General features: G+C 38.7%; 1 protein-coding gene across 5 annotated transcripts; it reads left to right on the top strand.

Annotated features, from left to right (window-relative positions):
• Window positions 1-420: 420 nt before the first annotated feature.
• On the top strand, window positions 421-16,702 carry ZNF330 (zinc finger protein 330). Of its 5 annotated transcripts, XM_061191648.1 has the most exons (11): window positions 421-593; window positions 986-1,081; window positions 2,467-2,598; window positions 4,077-4,096; window positions 4,194-4,264; window positions 6,654-6,733; window positions 9,162-9,288; window positions 9,746-9,850; window positions 13,549-13,595; window positions 14,651-14,768; window positions 15,932-16,702. In XM_061191648.1, exons 3-11 carry the CDS (start codon window positions 2,479-2,481, stop codon window positions 16,204-16,206), a joined length of 963 nt encoding a protein of 320 aa, XP_061047631.1. In that variant the 5' UTR covers window positions 421-593; window positions 986-1,081; window positions 2,467-2,478; the 3' UTR covers window positions 16,207-16,702. The 5 variants fall into 5 exon arrangements, with proteins under 5 accessions (XP_061047631.1, XP_061047630.1, XP_061047633.1 ...); XM_061191647.1 differs by lacking the exon at window positions 986-1,081; XM_061191650.1 differs by lacking the exon at window positions 986-1,081 and having other exon boundaries at window positions 421-602.
• Window positions 16,703-18,890: the final 2,188 nt, after the last annotated feature.

Genomic DNA, 18,890 nt, shown 5'->3' with positions numbered 1-18,890 from the left:
CAGAAGGCCAGTGGAGATAGACAAAGGAGGGTAGTACAGAACTTCACTGGACAACTAAAGGGACAACTTGTGGAGCAAACACGAAAAGTGGGATGTGAGGGCACAAAATATGCGGGTAGCAGAAAGTTTCCAGAAGAATTAGGCAAGAATTTTCTGTTTGAGTCAACTGATCCACTACCAGGTCGTAAGTTCATTTCCTTTTTCTTTTTAGATTTTTCTCTTCGCTTAGATTTCTCCTTTTCTGAAAACATAAAATTGAGGTGCCTTTTCCACCCTTTCCCTCCTTCTGTTCCCGCATTTTTCTTCTTCTCTCAGTCAGGTACTCCGCCCAGACCCGCCCCCCGCGGAAGGGGGAGTGACGGGGCGGAGCGAAGAGAAGTGGGCGGGCCCCCTCCCCGTCGACGTGCTGACGTCAGAGGACATCCGGTCCGGCTCCTAGTACCTGGAAGCAGGTCTGTCCCCCTTCCTCGGGGCTTAGTAGCATTTTTCCCCCGGAATCGTGGTCCTCGAGTTGGATCTGCAGCCGCCGCGGGCCGGCCTCACGCCATTCCCTGCCCCTCGGCCCCCGGAGTGAGCCCGGCCTCCCCGCGAGGGTGAGCGAGGTCGGCCCGGAGCGCGCGCGAGGGAGGGTGCCCCGCGGGCGGGGATGGCCGTCGGTTCCCCGAGTCGCGTGGCACCTCCGCCGACTCTCCCCTGGGCTCCCCCTGCACCCCGCTGGGTCCTCCGGCTGCAGGCTTTGCCTCCAGAGCCGCAGTGGCCCCGGGCCTGTTTTCTCATTTCGTGGCACGGGCCGCGTCCTGAAGAAGTGGGAGCGTTCCTGGAGGAGGGCTTAATTTAAACCCGTATAACGCTAAGAAATAGAATTCACTCTTTAAGTTTACAAAACAAACTAGAGGGGAAAAAATGAGGCTCAGCTTTCCCAGCGGGTTCTCCCCGGGGGACGCAGAAAATTCAACCGGTGATCACCCTGTGGTTATTTTTTTAGCTCCTTTGGCGAGGGCAGTACACAATTTTTCAGCCTGTAAGTTTTGTCATTGTAAATACCGGAAGGGTGACCTAGTGGACTTGGACGTTACTCCAGGTAACCACCCACTAAACCTCCTCGTCTGGTTTGTTCATATTTTTAAGTTGCAACTAACCACCGCGCGGTTTTTTGATTGGGCATTCCAACGTTAGAGTTGAAACCCGGAAAGTGACCTTAGTATTGTTCCAGGTACAAGCTGGTGTATGATTTTGCTGTATTGTAATGAGAAATGTAAGTGTCAAGGTGTGCTTTCATGGAACTCTCTCCCTGTATCATGGTCACGACTTTGGTTTCTTTGAATATTTTTGTCTTCAGGAAGGTTGTGTGTCAGTCACCAGTGAAACTTAAAACCGTGCTTGGAGGTTTGGAATTTGTAGATCTTGGATAGAGCCTAGAAGTCTAAATCTGTGCTTTTAGGGAATTCCACAGTTGATTTTTGAGAACCACTCTTAGAAAAGACTTTTTTAAAAATACATGTATTTTGAAGAATATTAAGAAATTTGAGATTCTGTTTCAAAGCAAGCACATAGACTCATTCATTCGTGTATCTCTTCATTTGTTAAGGGGTTAATTTATGCCAGGCAGGGCTGGGAGGCAAACATTGTCAAGAAAGATAGGGCTGGAATCCTCAGGGAACTTGTGTCTTCAGATGGGATGAAAAGCCAAATAAAAATGTGTTATTTAGTGAAAACCTTGTTTTTCTAAATGAGGTGGTTCTTTCAACTACCCGATAAAAGCCAGTTTTAAAGTCCTTATTGTGATATGTGTGGTAAACACATACTCTTAAATTTGAACCCAGTTAAAATTACATGCTCACTGCAGGTAAAAGTAGCGGGAAAGGCAGCTTTCAGGGAGTCAAAGCTACTCTGATGCCTTTAATATCTTTTCGGAGAGGGTAGTTTGGCTTTGTAGTTAATGTTGTCATTTGACTTGACTATTAGATGTTTTATTTAGGTATTACATGGGAGAAATTAGACATACTTGAAGACTTGGCAGCATCAGGTCATCTGAATATATGGCTTAAAAAAGTGATATAAACTGGGTAAATAATATACTTTTAAATGATTCTTGTTAATTATATATTCCTAATAATATTTTTTCACTTGGTACGGAGTAATTTTTAAAGAATATTGAATATCAGAGAAACTTTTTTTGCTCTGTGGGAAAGAAAACCATTTTGGCTGTTAGGATAAATCTTTTTGATGTTTACATTTTTTAGAACTGTTTGGTAATACAAATAAGTGCCTTATTTTAAAAGCCATCTATTTGGGATGATGTGTGCTAAATGATGCATAAAGGCTTAAAATGTGCTTAACCATCAAAATAGCAGGGTTGAGTTTAAAGTTTAATGAGAATTAGAAGATTTCATTCTACTATTGCTTAGTTTCTTTAAAATAGCAGATGCAACAAGGCAATTATATCTTCTCTGTTTGCTTGTGTAGAAAGAAGGGGAGATGCCTAAAAAAAAGACTGGTGCGAGGAAGAAGGCAGAGAATCGCCGGGAACGTGAAAAACAACTAAGAGCATCAAGAAGCACTATTGATTTAGCTAAACACCCGTGCAATGCTTCAATGGTAACAGTTTTTTTGGTTATCGGTTGAAAAACTATATAAATCTATGTTAAAGGCATGTCTGTTGTTTTCATTAACACTGAGTAGTGGTGAATTTTGTTTGATTTTGTTGTTTCTGAAACCTGTCATATTACCTTGGCTACTGTTGGTGACAAATAGATATGTACTGAACAGGAATACATACTAGGAACTGTGTGACATTCTCCAGCTTCTCTAACCTAGTATGCCTTCCTCAGTTTGTCCTATTAATTGGAGCCTTTTCATCCGAAGTCATCATTACCATGACATAGTCCTGGTTTCCACAAGCTTATAGCTCAGTTGTTTTCTGTATTACTTAATGTTTTTCAATGACAGAAATCCAACCTAAGTAACTTCAGGGAGAAATAGTTTATTGAATAAGTAATGGGCTAACTTGTGTAGTTGGGAAGGGCATGGATATAGCTGGGATGCAGGGACAGCTGGAACCTGAAACAACTTGTAGTTCTGTCTTTTGCTTTTATTTAGTTCCATTTTCTCAGATTGTTTTATTCCATTTTTGGGGGTTCATAGCCACTGGATTCATAGCTCCCAAGTCTCACATCACATATTGTTGCCCTCAGAGAGGGAAAGAACTCTGATGGGTTGGGCTTGGGTGGGTGCCCATCCCAGGATTAACCAGCATTTGTACTGGACTGGTGGGGGGGTGAGGGGGAGCGAGATTACATAGCATAGATAGGACAGTGGGGACTCCCTTGTCCGTGTCAGGGTGATTTCTAGAGAAGAGAAGGAGGACAGACAAAGAAATGACTCATACATAAATATATACAGTGAGGGCTAGACTTTGGTAAGTGCTGCAGAAAAGGTACAATTGAGATTAAGGTTCATTAGGACTAAGAGGTGATAAAGGTGAGTGTGGGGATGGGGTACATTTCACAGAGGAGGCGGGATCATCACCAGGACTTCCAGTAGGTAAAGAAGTGAAGAGGGACTTTTCAGGGAAAAGTATTAGAATAAGTAAGGCATGGAAAAGAAGAAATACAAGACATATTTTGAGAATGGCTGGCAAATAGTGACTTGAATCTAAAGAGAATAGGCCAGTGAGGTTTGAAAAGTGGTTAGAGACCAGATTGTGGAGAGCTTTTTAATACCATGTTTAGAATTCTGAATTTTCTGTGAGCTTCAACATACTGTGTTCTCTACTGTTTCTTGTGTTCATTCTGTATTATTTTTTCTGATTGCTTAAAAAAAAAATCCAAAAAACAGACCACTACTGTATTTAGCCTCTTTTGTGAAAAGGCCACTTCTTTCTCTAGTGTGGTATGCCCCAAAACATACCTTTGTTGTTAAAGTATGTATAGATGCTTGTATTCATGGGTGGAATTGGAGGGTTTGGGCAAATGTCACTTAAATTTTAACATGAAAAACGGTATTCTTTATAATGCAAGTAACTTTGCAGTTTTCAGCCAGTAGAAAAATTAATGTTATGTTTTTATATTTTACAGGAATGTGACAAGTGTCAGAGGTAAATTTTTATTTATTTCTTTTTCTATATGTAATAATATAGACTGACCTTTTATCTGATATTGACTAAGTTTTAAAATTTTCTTTTACATGACAAGACGGCAGAAGAATAGAGCATTTTGCTATTTTTGTAATTCTGTACAGAAGTTACCAATTTGTGCACAGTGTGGTAAGTATATGATCAAAACACATGCTTTTCTTTTTATCAAACATTTGTTTGGCATTTAATCAGTTTGAACCTGTGGGTTCATCATTATCATTTACAGTAATGTTATGCCTTACTATTAATAAGACTACATAAAATGTTATTTGGCCTATCAAAAAACTGTCAAGTCTTGGTTTTGTCTCTTCGATGTAATGCTGGAAAATAATTAAGATACAGTTTAGATAAAGGTACCACGTGTTGTTTTAAACATGGAAAGATTAGATTGCAGACTAATAACATTTGGTGATGCTGCATTTTTATCTATACTGTCTTAGTCTTGTCGATATCCTTTGTTTACTTTCCTAAATTTTGATTTCTGCTGATACTGCCTGCAGTGTGTTAGGCTGTTAAAAATAATTTTATTCCACATTTACCTGGTGCCAGTTTTTGTGATCAGTTGTTTTTCTGTTTGGTTCTTAGCGTATGATTCTTGAATTTCCTCACATGTATTCCCAAGTGAGTAGAATAGAGTTCCTAAGCCACTTACCTAGTTCCCAAGTGTAAGTGGAAACTTTTATTCAGAGTAAATGATTATTCAGAGTAAAACTAAATAGTAGTTCATAGAACAAGATCCATGTTTCCCAAATAGTCTTCCACAGAATACTTGAGATATTAGTAGGTATTTCTTAAAGCAGAGCATACATTTGAGACACGCTGCGTGTTTCATTCCCCCATTCCCACCTGGGAGAGTTCTTTTACCTATGTATGTGTTAAAGGTTCTGAAGACCTCCAGTAAAGAAACCTGATTAGGGCTTCCCTGGTGGCGCAGTGGTTGAGAGTCTGCCTGCCAATGCAGGGGACACGGGTTCGAGCCCTGGTCTGGGAAGATCCCACATACCGCAGAGCAACTAGGCCCGTGAGCCACAACTACTGAGCCTGCGCGTCTGGAGCCTGAGCTCCGCAACAGAGAGAGGCCGCGACAGTGAAGAGGCCCGCGCACCGCGATGAAGAGTGGCTCCCCGCTCGCCGCAACTGGAGAAAGCCCTTGCGCAGAAACGAAGACCCAACACACCCAAAAATAAATAAATAAATTTATTAAAAAAAAAAAAAAAAAAAGAAACCTGATTAATTGTCTTTACTCCAGATTTGTCCCCCAAACTTTTATTTGAACAAATATCCCCTTGGCTTATGGGATAATAGTTTCAGGTGAAACACAGTTTGAGATATGCTCATTTAAATGTTACGCATGATAACATTGCAGAAAGTTAGGAAGACTTAGGGCCACACCCTTGAATGTTTCTAGTGAAGTTCTAGCTTTCAGAGACGGCTTTGAGATCTGTAATGAATGGAAAAGAGAACACTGGCCTAGATAGACCAGTCATTTGCCAGTTTTTATATCCTTATTTACAAAAGACAAATGGATGTAGTGTGAGAAAATAGACTGTGGAGAAGATTGAGATAAGCTGTCGCTAGGCCCTTCCCCTGTTTTCAGCGTTTGTGGTGCTGTGCACGGATACACTTCCCACTCACTGATTCTTGTCCTTAGTGTTAGACAGGGAGCAGCTGGGGGGCTGCTGCCCCTCATTTCCTGTTTCTCTTCCCATTTCCTGTTGTCTAGCTTTGTTTCTTAGGTAATCAAGGTAGTGGAAAATTGAGCATCTTCTGTTTCTTTCGTGTTCTGCTTTGTGGAGTCTGAGATGCGTGATTAATATGTCACCATTAATCCTCTCACAGCATGTGATAAGTGAATTTCCTGACAGTGTTTCGGGTTGGTAATTCGCTGCTAGATAAGAGCTCTTGTGGCTGTATTGTGATTTTTAGCTTTATCACTATATTCCTGATTTTTGTGCTCATTTGGGCACTATTTGACAATTCTTTTAGAAGAATGTTTACCCGGGGGCTAAGTTTGTAAATTTTTAACTATGGTTAAACATTAAAAAAATGAACCAGATAATTTGCATGATTATTATTTGATTTGCTTTGGTTTGATATGTTCTAGGGAAAGAAAGAAGCAGTAACTTCAAATCAGACTGCCTTTATTGTGAATTATAAAATGTAAAATTCACTTTTAAAGCATATCATTTAAAAATCTCCCTGAATTCATCTGAAAATTCACAAGATTTTAAACTGCTTTAGTGATTATTAGATTACAAAGCATAACCTTCAAATTTTGATTTTAGTACAAACATGAATTATCATATAAATTCCTAATCTCAAAAGATCTGACTCAGGTAATGAGGTCTCAGTTATATCCATTTTCTTTTTTCAGTTATATAAAGCAGTAAATAGTGCTGGTCTCTCTTTATTTTCAAATTATTTCCATAGGAACTTGGGCTAGATAAAAAGAGGAATTAGTGAATATTTGTATGTACTACTTTGCAAGACTAATAGTGAAAATTTGTTTCTTTGCTAGGGAAAACAAAGTGCATGATGAAGTCTTCTGACTGTGTCATAAAACATGCTGGTGTCTACAGTACTGGCCTTGCCATGGTGGTAAGCTTCTTGTAGTTATCTTTTAGACCAGTAGGTTTCCAAGGATAAGGAGAAGGCATTCTGACCAATACGCAGTTATTTTTTTCTAAATGTAATCAGTCTGGAGTTATCTGGATTATCTGTGGCATGTTTTTGTATGATTTTCACTTATTACCCACTTGTTTTTGACCGCTTTCTTCTTTCTTATTGGGAAATGTATAAGGAAGGGAAACTCATCTAATGTTGACCTAAACAACATTCATTTGTTAGTGATACCTTTCTAATATATCTTACTTAGACATCACAAAATATTATTTACTATACTGAAACTCCTGCTAAACTAAGATTCAGTCTTTTGGTTAAATAAGCAACCTAGTTCCAAAAGAACCTAGGATTAATTGTTTTCTTAAAGCTTTACATTTCAAAAAAGAGTACATAGTTAACACAGATTTATGCTCTTTACTACATGTAGTTACATGTAGTTCATTACATGTAGTTATCTCTTCGTTACATGTAGACGTTTCAAAGAAAATTCATTATTTTAAATAATAGAAACAGTTGCATTGTGTGAGGCATTTCGCTCTTTTTTTCAAAAAAAATGTTATCCTTTCGACCAGTTTTACTATATTCTGTTGTGTGAATTTATTCTTAGGTCCAAATGTCAGCCCATGAGGAAAGTAATATTTATAGTAGAATATTCATAATTTTCCAAGAACATGTAATTTTCCATCATGAGGCAGACCTTTATATTTTTCATGAGTGGATACCTTATAGAAGAGCTAAAATTATTCATAATCATCTTGTGAGAATTCTTTATTTTAAGTATAGGATCGTCAGTGTTATCTTTATTCAGAAGCTGTTGTAATCTTCCTTGGTAGTTTGCTTATGTCTAGATTTATCAAATTATTATTTTTTTAATTCACTGAGTTGTATGAGTATGAATGATCTCTTGTATAAAGAATACATTAAAGTCGAATCATGCATCATTAGCTCTAAATTCTAGAAAAGTGATTTTCTGGCCATCTTCTATTTGCTGATTAAGATTCCCTCTCCCCGACTCTTCCCCCTGATTTGCCCTGGGAGCCTGACTTGTGTGGTGGACTGGATCAGTGTCTTACTTAGGGCTTCTTTTTGGGTTCAGCCGCCCAAAAAGGACTTTGGCAAGAGACCTGACGATAGGAGGAAATTATGATCTGGGTGTTTATTCTCCCAGCTTACGCCCTGCCAGCTTATCCTGGTTTCGACATGGATTGGCCACCAGTTCCTCTCCATATGACCAGGTAGTCCTCTGCATACGGCTGGCTCTCTCTTGCGGTTGTAGAACCTCCCTCCCTTCCCTGCCCTTGGCCCTTCAGCCCTAGGGGTAGTATCTGCATCATCCCTGATGTTTTTTCGAAGCCCTTCCCTGTTCTTTGTGAATTATCTCTTTAAACTGTCCTGGATTGCCCAGTTTAGTGTGTCATTCTTCTCTTGCTAGAACCCTGAGTAATCCAAGAGATAGATTCGAGGACTTGCTATCTACAGTGGTAATCTATTTTTACAAGTCCCAAAACATTCTTCCTATTTGCTCTTTTCCACTTTTGTTACAGTGCCTTGAATAGTAGAACAGTGAATTTTGAGGTTTAGAAGACCTGGATTTGAATCACAGCTCAGCTCTAATGTAGCTCTAGAACTTGGACTCAGTCTCAGGCCCCTGTCCCTCCTCACCTGGAAAGGAAAAACCATCCAGTTCCATTTCCTTAAGATTCTTTCTAGCTCTTAATGTTCTGTAGACGTCATTGTGTTATTAAAGGTGTGTGTAGTCTTACAGTCTTAACCTTGACAGAGAATTGGAAAGTCTTACCCTGTCATTTAGTTCCAAATATTTTATTTTAGTTTTATTTAACAGAGCTATAATAATGATTTAAAGCATAAGTTGCCTTAAAAAAGATGCTGACAGAAGTTTAATATTTTCTCTCTGTTATTCTAGAAAAGCTATATATTTATTTTATAAATGACACAGATAAGAAGGAACTTTCTTAAGTCAGGAATGTTAGTATTTGAAAACACTTAATTTCGTTACCAGAATTGCTATAGACAGGAACGCCTAAATTATGGGCTCTAGACTTCATTTGATTTATTGTAAAATTCAGTTTGGGGGCAACACTGTCGGCTCTTTGACTTATTTTAATGATTAATATTAGCGTAAGTGTATAGTTCCCCTTTTGCTTCTTTTTCTTTTGATTTATAGATTTGTATATTGTAAATAGCTATTGGTGAAGTAGTTTGATTTTCAGGAAACACTCTTTAATTTTGGCTTAAACAGTACATTTTCTTTAATGAAGCCACTCATTATCACTGAAGGTTGGTTAAGTGGCTAAATGTATATAGTTTTGGTGGTTGCCACTGCTTGAACCATGGCTGCAGCCAGTTGTGGCATAGGTTAATTTTTCATGTTCTTTGGTTGCAGGGTGCAATATGTGACTTCTGTGAAGCTTGGGTTTGTCACGGTAGGAAGTGCCTCAGTACACACGCCTGTGTCTGCCCGCTTACCGATGCTGAGTGTGTGGAATGTGAACGGGGCGTCTGGGACCACGGTGAGTGGTTACATACAAATGACGAGCTTTGCTGGAAGTGAAGGCTGACTTTGACACGTTCTGGATGCTCTTTTTTTATGATTTTTTTTAGGATACTGTCAACCGTAGGTACTGGCACTGTTTTGGTTATCAGTTTAGTTGGAAAAGGGATTTATACCAGCAGTAACAGGCAATACCAGGATTTTTACCTAGGCAGGTAGGGAGGGGAGTTACAGGGGAGGAAGTGTCTCTGAGCGTTGTGAGTATATATGGGTAGCCAGGGTGCAGTGGGAGTTCACTCTTTTATGGTTCAATTTGTCAGTTTTCTTTGGAGCCTTTGCCAGAACAAAAACTGCTGTGCTATTTTGGTATAAATCTGAAATAACTTGCCATCTTTTCTGAGCAGTTTTACAGATAAGTTTTTTAAATTAAACTTTATCATGTTTACATTTGTGGGTTTTGTTCTTTAATCCAATAGGAGGCAGAATTTTCAGTTGTTCTTTTTGCCATAACTTTCTTTGTGAAGATGATCAGTTTGAACATCAAGCCAGCTGCCAGGTTTTAGAAGCGGAAACATTTAAATGTAAGTTTTTATATATTAGATGTTCTTTATACCCAAGATTCTTAATAGTATAAGTGTTAAACTTAATGAAAAAGGAATCTAGTTTTTCATGCGGCCTCTTATGGACTGTAATTTAATTCAATATCTATTTTCTGTTTGTAGGAAAAAAATTCAGAACACATACAGTCCAGTTTTGTCCAGCAGTGTGCCAGTGACATTTTGGTTGGGTCAGTTCTTCATTTTGTGGGATTGATCAGGCATTGCAGGACTTGTAGCATTCCTGATCCTGAATACTAAATGTCATTTTCACTTCCAAGTTATTGTAACAACTAACATACCCTCCCCCACCCTGTTTTCAGGTGTCCCCAGATAAGTGGTACACCCCTAGTTTGTTCCTGCTGGTTGGTTCCAGTGACTCTTAGAGAGGACTGTGCATCAGAAACACCTGTGGAGGTTATTTAAAAGTACAGGTGTCAAGGCCTCATCCCTGGAGGTTCTATCTTTAAGTGGGTGGCAGGTGCCAGGCATCTGTATTTAACCTGCACACATAATTCTCATGTATATTCTAGTTTGAGAACCAGTGTTTCATGGTATCATCTTTAGAGATAGATTGCATTTTATTTTATTTCTATTCTGTTGATTCTCAAAAGCTCAAGTTTTAGATTCAGACATTACTTGAATTCTACTTATTGGCCATATGTTTTTGGGCAAATTACCAAACCTTTCTACAACTGAATTTTGTTATGTATTAAAGAAAGATGCTAATTTTTTCAAAGAGTTCATTGAAGTGAGAATCCATACAAAGCCTAAGTATGGTACCTGTCACTTAGAAAGCCCTTATTAAATAGTAGATACCACTGTAGGGAAGACTGAAATTCCAAATTCACTTTCTTGAATTTGGTTCTTGTTCTGCTATGAAATGCTAATCCCTGTACTCTTCTATAAATTTAAAGTTGATAAGTCATCAGTCTAAGACACACATACACACACATAGGTAATTCTTGTGATATTTATAAAGAAAATCTCCTAAGATTAAAGGAACATCTCAGAGTAGTTAGCCTTTTTGAGCTGTTCCTAGGCTTCTGCAGAATGTATAATATAAAAATTGAATTATTTTATTTGGGACTTGGGAACTTTGTGTATTTCGTAGCATTTAAACCCCAAAGACAGGCAACTGTAAGTGATAAGGCTATATTTCCATCAAGAAGTTTTAGTGATTCAGTAAAAGACAAAGGAAAAATAAAGACACTGAATAATTGAAAGGATTTTAAGATAAATCTATTACCATGCCTTTGATACCTCATATTAAAGTCATTCTCATTGCAGATTCACAGGTTTCCTTGGTTTACTGTAATTTATCGTCTTTCTTTCCTTTTTTTTCATTGCTTTATTTTTTCTTTGCCATTTTTCCTTCGCCAGTTGCCATTCACTACTTGAAATATTTTCTCTGAAACACTGTCCAAATCATACATATAAGTCCCAAAGATAGTTTGTTTCTACTCCCTTCATTGGTCATATCTCATCATTTTTGGATTTGACCATACAACTATGAATTGGAAGATATGGAAATTCTATAAAATACTTCTTTGCCTGTATAACCAGTGGGAAGTATGTTTCGAGGGGAAAAAACAAAAACAAAAACAAAACACGTGTGTGTACTCTGCCTTTATTTTTTAAAATAATGAAAGTGGCCCGGGGACTTCTAATTTAAATGGCTTATTGTCAGCAGGCTTTGATGTATTCTAACCTGCTTTCTTTTAAAATACTCGGAAGACATAGAAATAGATTTAAAAAGAAAACCATTCCCCAGTCTAAAACTAGGAAAGTCACAATATTTTTTAGAATCTGGGAGAAATGCAGTTTTTATATAAGTTCAAGATTTTAACTCTTGGGGAGAAAAATAACAGGGCAGTGAAGTGGAGGGCCAGTGTGTTTTTGAGGTGTAATTAGGGGAAAAAGCCTGGCAAGGCCGCATCCCATCCTAGCGGTTTGGGTTCCCGGCCGTAAGGGTGAGGGTGTGATAGACAACAACGAGTTTCTTGGGATTGTGTCGTTGTGGCATGTCAAAGCTTCAGGTGGTGGGGATGGGAGAAGATTCTGTATCAGAAATGCCTGGTACACAGGGACATTGGGTTGGGCACTTTGTACTTTCAGTCTGTGTTCTGGTTCTGTACTTGAAAGGGATTTATAGCATTTTGGTGATATATATCCTCTTTTGACTGAATGAAGAATGAACCTAAGAGCTCTCTAGGCATATCTTCAAGTAGAAATGATTGAGATTTCAGGTTTTTTCCTCCACAGACTGAAATTAATATAGTTATTATTGGAGTAATTTGGTATACTTATATATTCCTAATAGTAAGTACTCAGTTGATTTTTACTTTTATTATTAGCATGTAGGACAAGTAATATAAATCCATCTGAAATAGCAGTGTCACTGTGGAAGGAAGCAGGATGGTTGGACAGAAGCAATAATAATACACATAATTGAGAAATCATCTTTGAGTTTTTAAGAAAATACTTTGCTGTTCAGATTGAAAAAGCTCCGCATGACCCAGGCAAACTTAAAAGAATCCCCAACTTAGAAACATCTGCAATATTTGAATTATAAAGATAGATTTCCTTTTGTTTTCTTTACTTTTTCAAAACTTCTAAGTAAATGGAAAGTTAATAGTTTATACTTAGACTATATCAGGGTAAGGCTTAGTTTGTTTTCTTGTTTCTATACCTCTCTTAATTATTTTTGTCTTCCATTTTTTGGCATATTCAATATGTGCCAGACAAATTGGCTTTTCTAAAATATTTGCTCTTAAGTTTAGGAGCATTATTTGCATTAATATTTGCATTAATTGTAGATAATGACCAAAATTAATGTGGCTTACTGACTAAAATAGAGATTAAATATTTTAGGATTTTTCCATCTGTTTTCCTGCCCACTTGAGTATTATTTTCTCTTCATAGTCACGCTTTTCCACCTGAAGTATTCTATTCTCATATCAGAAGTTTGCAAAAAATGGCCATAGCCTACAGCACGAGGAGAGAATATATATTAATGGAAACGGTTATTCTTTTAAAAATTGAAGTTATATCCTTTTTTTTTTGGCTGTGTTGGCTTTTCGTTGCTGCACGTGGGCTTTCTCTAGTTGCGGCGAGCGGGGGCTACTCTTCGTTGCGGTGCACGGGCTTCTCATTGCGGTGGCTTCTCTTGTTGTGGAGCACGGGCTCTAGGTGTGCGGGCTTCAGTAGTTGTGGCTCGCGGGCTCAGTAGTTGTGGCTCACGGGCTTAGTTGCTCTGTGGCATGTGGGAGCTTCCCAGACCAGCACTCGAACCTGTGTCCCCTGCATTGGCAGGCGGATTCTTAACCACTACGCAACCAGGGAAGTCCTGAACTGTTATATCCTTAAGTGAAGAGTCCAGCCAGTGTCACTGAAAAAATGTTTTACCATTTCAGTTTCCTAAATATCATTAACGAAGTTTGCCATCTCCTAGTTTTGGAGCAATAGAAAGAGATTGGAGGATAAAAGAATGCTGTGTCTGTGCAATTGCTGGATTCCTTGCATCTGGCTGGGGATTCCGTCTCATTTTTTTGTATCCTCTAGGTTATGAGACAGAAAAAAAAACGATAATTGATCTAAGATAGTACATCAAGTATGAATCTGTGGAAAATAGTGTTTTCATTCCAAGTTTGAAAATGGATATTATGTACTTTCCCTCACAGGTGTTTCATGCAATCGGCTTGGTCAGCATTCCTGTCTCCGTTGTAAGGTATACTTTTATATTTTTTAGTTTTAGATTTTGTTTTTTATCCCCATACTCATCCACCAGCTCTTGGATTATTTATAGCTATAATAAATCTACAAGGGTCCTTAAACATTATGTAATTTACTTCTTTTATTTTAGAGATTGTGAATGAAGTTGAGACAGCTTAGAGACATTTCAGAGGTCATCCAGTTGGCTTGTCTTAGAGTTGACACCAGTGTGTGTGTCTCCTAAATCTTAGCTCAGTGTTTTTATACCTTATGTTTATAGAGAACATTCTGACCAAAATGATGGGAGTATATTTTACTTTATGTTAAAATGCACTTGTTTGGTAGAGTTTGAGTACAGTGAAGATTTCCATAATGTTCTGTTTCCTTAGACCTTGTCTCCAGCATTTCCATTTGTCAAAGATCACTAAACAGATGCAGCTGATTCACTGCCTCTCAGAGTCATTTCTCTGGTTCCTACTAATACTCCTAACCCTATCTCTTAATTCTCCCCCAACTCTTCTCCAGTTCTGTCTGTGCTGTTTTCCTCTGCCTTAGATCACTCTTCCGTCTTTGCTTACCCTGCTGCACCCCCATTCTCCTTCAGATCTCGTCTAAGACTTCACATCTCCCAGGCAGCCTTTCCTGAATCCTGGGTCTGGTTTGGCGCTTCTCCTCTTCCCTTCCCTTGCAATGCGTAATGTGTGTAGCTGCCTCTCCACTTGTCTGTGTCCCCAGTTAGACTGTGTGCTCTGTGCAGGTAGATAAGCTGGTCACCATTATGTCATCAGAGGCTTTGTGAATACTCATATTTACGAAGAAACGTGTCTACATATCATACCCTGCATATATTTTCTGTCTTGTGTTTAGGCCATAGTTCAGAAGAGTCCTGGCAGAGACCATTTCCTTTAAGGAATTGAAATCAGGAGCGTGACCAGTTCCAACAAAACTCTTAATCTCTGCCCTAACAAAAGTATATATGTAACTTTACATTTCCTTGAAATACTAAGTGATGTCTTCGTATATTTTTTGAATTACTTATTTAACTTGCTCATTTTTATTTCTCCTATATAGGCTTGTTTCTGTGATGATCATACAAGGAGCAAGGTGTTTAAGCACGAAAAAGGAAAACGGCCTCCCTGCCCTAAATGTGGACACGAAACTCAGGAAACTAAGGATCTCAGCATGTCAAGTAAGGCTCTTGTTAAAATACCACTGGGGTGATTTTGCTTTCTTGCTTAGACAAGATTTATCTCTTTTTTTTCTCTTTCTATTTTTGTTTTTGCCTTTTCTTCATATTTGAAAAGATGAATGTGTTCTCTTATGCAAATGGAATTTTATAGCCTTGGAACATTTGTGGGTAAAATTTCTCAATTTAACTTAAGAAATATACCATCATTCACTCTGATATTTGGCATTTGCTTCAGTTAATGACATAGTGAATACTGAAATTTAAGACCAAAAAGAATGATTTTTCTGTTTTTGCTGAGGCTTCCTTTTAAATAATTGAGTAGCAATAAATCCTCACTATTCAAGTGGTGGTAATCTTCAGTACTTGGAAGTTGGAATTCATTTTGAAGCTATTCTTATGTGTGTGATATTTGAGCAGTGATGCTTATTATGTTATACGTCACTACTGTAGGAAATTGCTTCATGGTTTTTATATAACTTTTCTATGAAGGAATGCAACTACTACAAACATGCTTGCAGTAATGAAGCTCACAATTTTGTTAAAGAGAATTTGACTCTTTACCAAACGTATAATGGAACCATAATTCTAAATGACCCTGACAATACTTTGTTTAATCAAAGATATAGTTATACAGTGAGGTGAGACCTAATTTTTTACGCTCAACTTTGTTTTGCTACTAAGGCATAAGAAATGACAGACTTTGTCTTCTAGGACATCCGAATTATAAAGTATCTCTCTTGAGAAGAGTGTAATGACATGAAATCACCTGTTCGGTGATTTGAAAATGCACTTTTAATTGATCAAACAAAGGGCATTTTAGTTTTTAACATGCCTTATTTAACTTATGTATGGAGAATGCTATTATTCTTATTTCGTTTTCCTACTTTGTCTAGATTTAATGAAATGACACTGTCATCTTTCTCATTTCTTATATATGATGTGTATGTAGACTCTAAGTAGGATGGAACTGATTGTTGTTTCTAAGGTCTCCTTTCTTTCCGGTTAAATGTTAAGTGAGGAAATAAGGAAAATGTGACTGACTTTTTCATTTGAGAGTAAGAAGCAGCCAATCAAGTTCATGTAACTTCATATATTGTAGAGGAAAATGAGGATGTAGAGAATTGGAGCTAATCAGGTGCCACATACATATCTGTCTTTCGTAGCACGCTCCCTGAAATTTGGCAGGCAGACTGGAGGTGAAGAGGGAGATGGAGCTTCTGGGTATGATGCCTATTGGAAGAACCTTGCATCTGATAAGTATGGTGATACCAGCTACCATGATGAGGAAGAAGATGAGTACGAAGCAGAGGATGATGAAGAGGAAGAAGATGAAGGTGGAAAGGATTCAGATGCGGAGTCATCAGATTTGTTTACTAATTTGAATTTAGGAAGGACCTATGCCAGTGGCTATGCTCACTATGAGGAACAAGAGAACTAGGAAAGCTGCTTGCCCATTGGTGACCTTGTCTGAGGAGCTGGAATGTGTGTGCTTGATGAATCGTGTGTGGATATTCAGACGTACGTGCTGTCACTTAGCCTTATGTGAAAGACTAGTCACACTTACTGGGGCAAGGAGTAGGGCATAGCATTTTAATAGGAACTGATAATCAGGCTTGTAGCATAAGAAAAATGAATTTCAAATGTAAGATGTTTATCGATCCAAGCAATTAAGCATCATGGATTGGATTTTACTGATTTCAGTAATCTAGTAGGTTTGCCAATTAAATACATATACAGGATAAAGGAATAGGATGGTAATATATTTGTTTGAAATTAAATTGCTGTTTTTATTAATACTGCTTAGAAAATCATTCTGATTTTGTAAAATGTAATGGGTAAAATGAATTATTGTACTTTTTCTTGTTTGTCCACAGGATAAAAGTCAGATGTTATGCTAAATTTTCATTAAATATTCATGTTATCTTAAGTAGTTATACGTGTGTTTTAGCAATTGGCTCATTCATTTCTTTCTTCACAGCGTGTGTCCTGAACAATACCTATTATTTATGCTTAAATGTATAGACAAAGGTGACTATATAGCCATTTTTCAGAATCAGTATTATCACACAGATGTTTTACCCAGGAAATTTCATTTCTCTTTGAATAAATCTAGTATCTCACTTATATACTTTTGATATTTTATTTGATTTCTTATTCTCAGTATTTTAAGCCTATTTTGGAAACCATTCCAATATTTTTGTATAAACTGTTTCATTTTTTTGTCTAATATGCAAGATAGGTAGCAGAGATTAATAGTGTGTGATAGACACAAAGTGATGCAGCTGAACCCCATCATTCGTGGTAGGTGGAGAACAGACAGTTGCTGGCACAAGTTCCAGTGGTTACAGTTTACACTGACAGTGAATTGGGATGGTGTGGTAGAAAGGAATGCATCATCAGACTGGCTGGCATTTGAAAAGTATGGAGAAAATTGTAGCCATATGGATAACAGGTCGGATGGGTATTGCTGAGCCATTTTTATTCCGTAGAAACATAATGAACAGCTGAGGGCAGTAACAGGCAACAGAAAGCCAGGTGTGAAAGCCAGAGGGCCTCTAGATGCACTGGAAAAAGCTTTCATCTCTTGCAGCAGGAGAACTGAGAAAACTGAGGACCAAGCCAGGAGTTAGTAGTCTGAATGGATAAACTTCAAAGACAGTTGCCCGTCACGGCAGGTCTATTATGCAAAGGTCAAGGGACTGTTTGGGAATATCCAGGACCCTGACGAGTGAGATGGAGACATTTCAATGGATGCCGCTGAAGATTTTCACTCCCTAGACTCCAGAACTTTCTGAGCCCGCAGTCACAGCCCACTTCTGTCTCTTAAGGGCAAAGGCGCCTCACCCACTCCCAAGCTAGGTGATGATGCAGAGCTCTCTTTCCCCAGGCAACCTGTGCCCCCTTGAGGACTTGCCCTATCTCCATGCCACTAGACCTAGAATTAGGGTTGAGCAACTGTAATAAGGGTTAAGTAAAACTCAGCCAGAGAGGGGCTGGGCCTGATGAGACAGGAGACAGACTGTACCCCAAAGGAGCTGCAAGAATTGGCCTGTATGTATTGGGAGGAGCAGGAAGAGAATGATTGAGGCTGGAATCTGAAGCTGTTGATTAGGAGGGACAGAACGAAATTAGGGGAGAGTTTGCTAATAGCACCCACACTGGGTCCTTGGGTTGCAGGATAAGCACTCTCTTAATAGGATTTAACATTCCAGCTAGGATCCTAGGAGATGTGAACTCACTACCAGGATGGCTTCTAGAAACATGGAAAAAGCAATGGCCAATTCTAAACAAAGTTGAGTGGCAAATGGTGGCGGAAAGAATGAAAAGGTTGAGGGAAGTGGATATGCCAGAATGGATAGATTTATCTTTGGATGATTATGTTCCACAGGAAGGCCCAACAGACATACCATTTAACAAGGCCCTAAAGACGTGCGCTGATGAAAGGAGCACGAGGGCCCCCCAGAAGTTCAGTGGTAACTCTGTAGGCTACTTCTGACAATAGAAACTATTGTAAAACTTCGCTTGCTGATGGCAGTGGGTGATAAGACCCTGAAATAATAGTGGCCAGTGGCAGTACCTATTTGCCAAAAGTCAGTGAGGTCACAATTATGGTAATGACTACCAAGTTGGGAGTGGTTAGTCAAGGGGAGCTAACCTGCAGAGAGTTAGGGAGAAGGTTAATAGAATACAGCAAGCTTAGGGGCAAAATAAATGGGTAACAATGAGTACTACTTAGTTTTTGTACCACTGGACAACATCAAGGATAGATAACATGGAGGCCAAAGGGTGGTTGTCTGGATAAAAAATTATCATCCCTTGCTCAGTTCCTGGACCTGAGTCACTTTTCAGACCCATAGCCCACTGATGAAAGAGGTCCCCAGGAGGAAGCCCCCTGTAGCACCATGGCATCTGGACAAGGTAGTTAGTCCCCCAGTGCTTCCCCAAAACCTAGAGAGAGTCACTCATAATTCTACTCTGGGGAGAGGAGGAAAATAAGATATTTCAAGGCCTGTTGGACAGAGTCTGAATTGATACTGCTACCCAGAGACTCAAAGTGTCCTTTTTGCTGCCTTCTTAGAGTGAGGGAGGGGTTGGTTAATAACATGGGTCTTGACCAAGTGC

The sequence above is a fragment of the Eubalaena glacialis genome, chromosome 5, assembly GCF_028564815.1.
Source record: "Eubalaena glacialis isolate mEubGla1 chromosome 5, mEubGla1.1.hap2.+ XY, whole genome shotgun sequence".
Taxonomy (NCBI): Eukaryota; Metazoa; Chordata; class Mammalia; order Artiodactyla; family Balaenidae; genus Eubalaena; species Eubalaena glacialis.
Note: the sequence above shows the minus strand (reverse complement) of the source record. Positions and strands in the feature narration are given on the sequence as shown.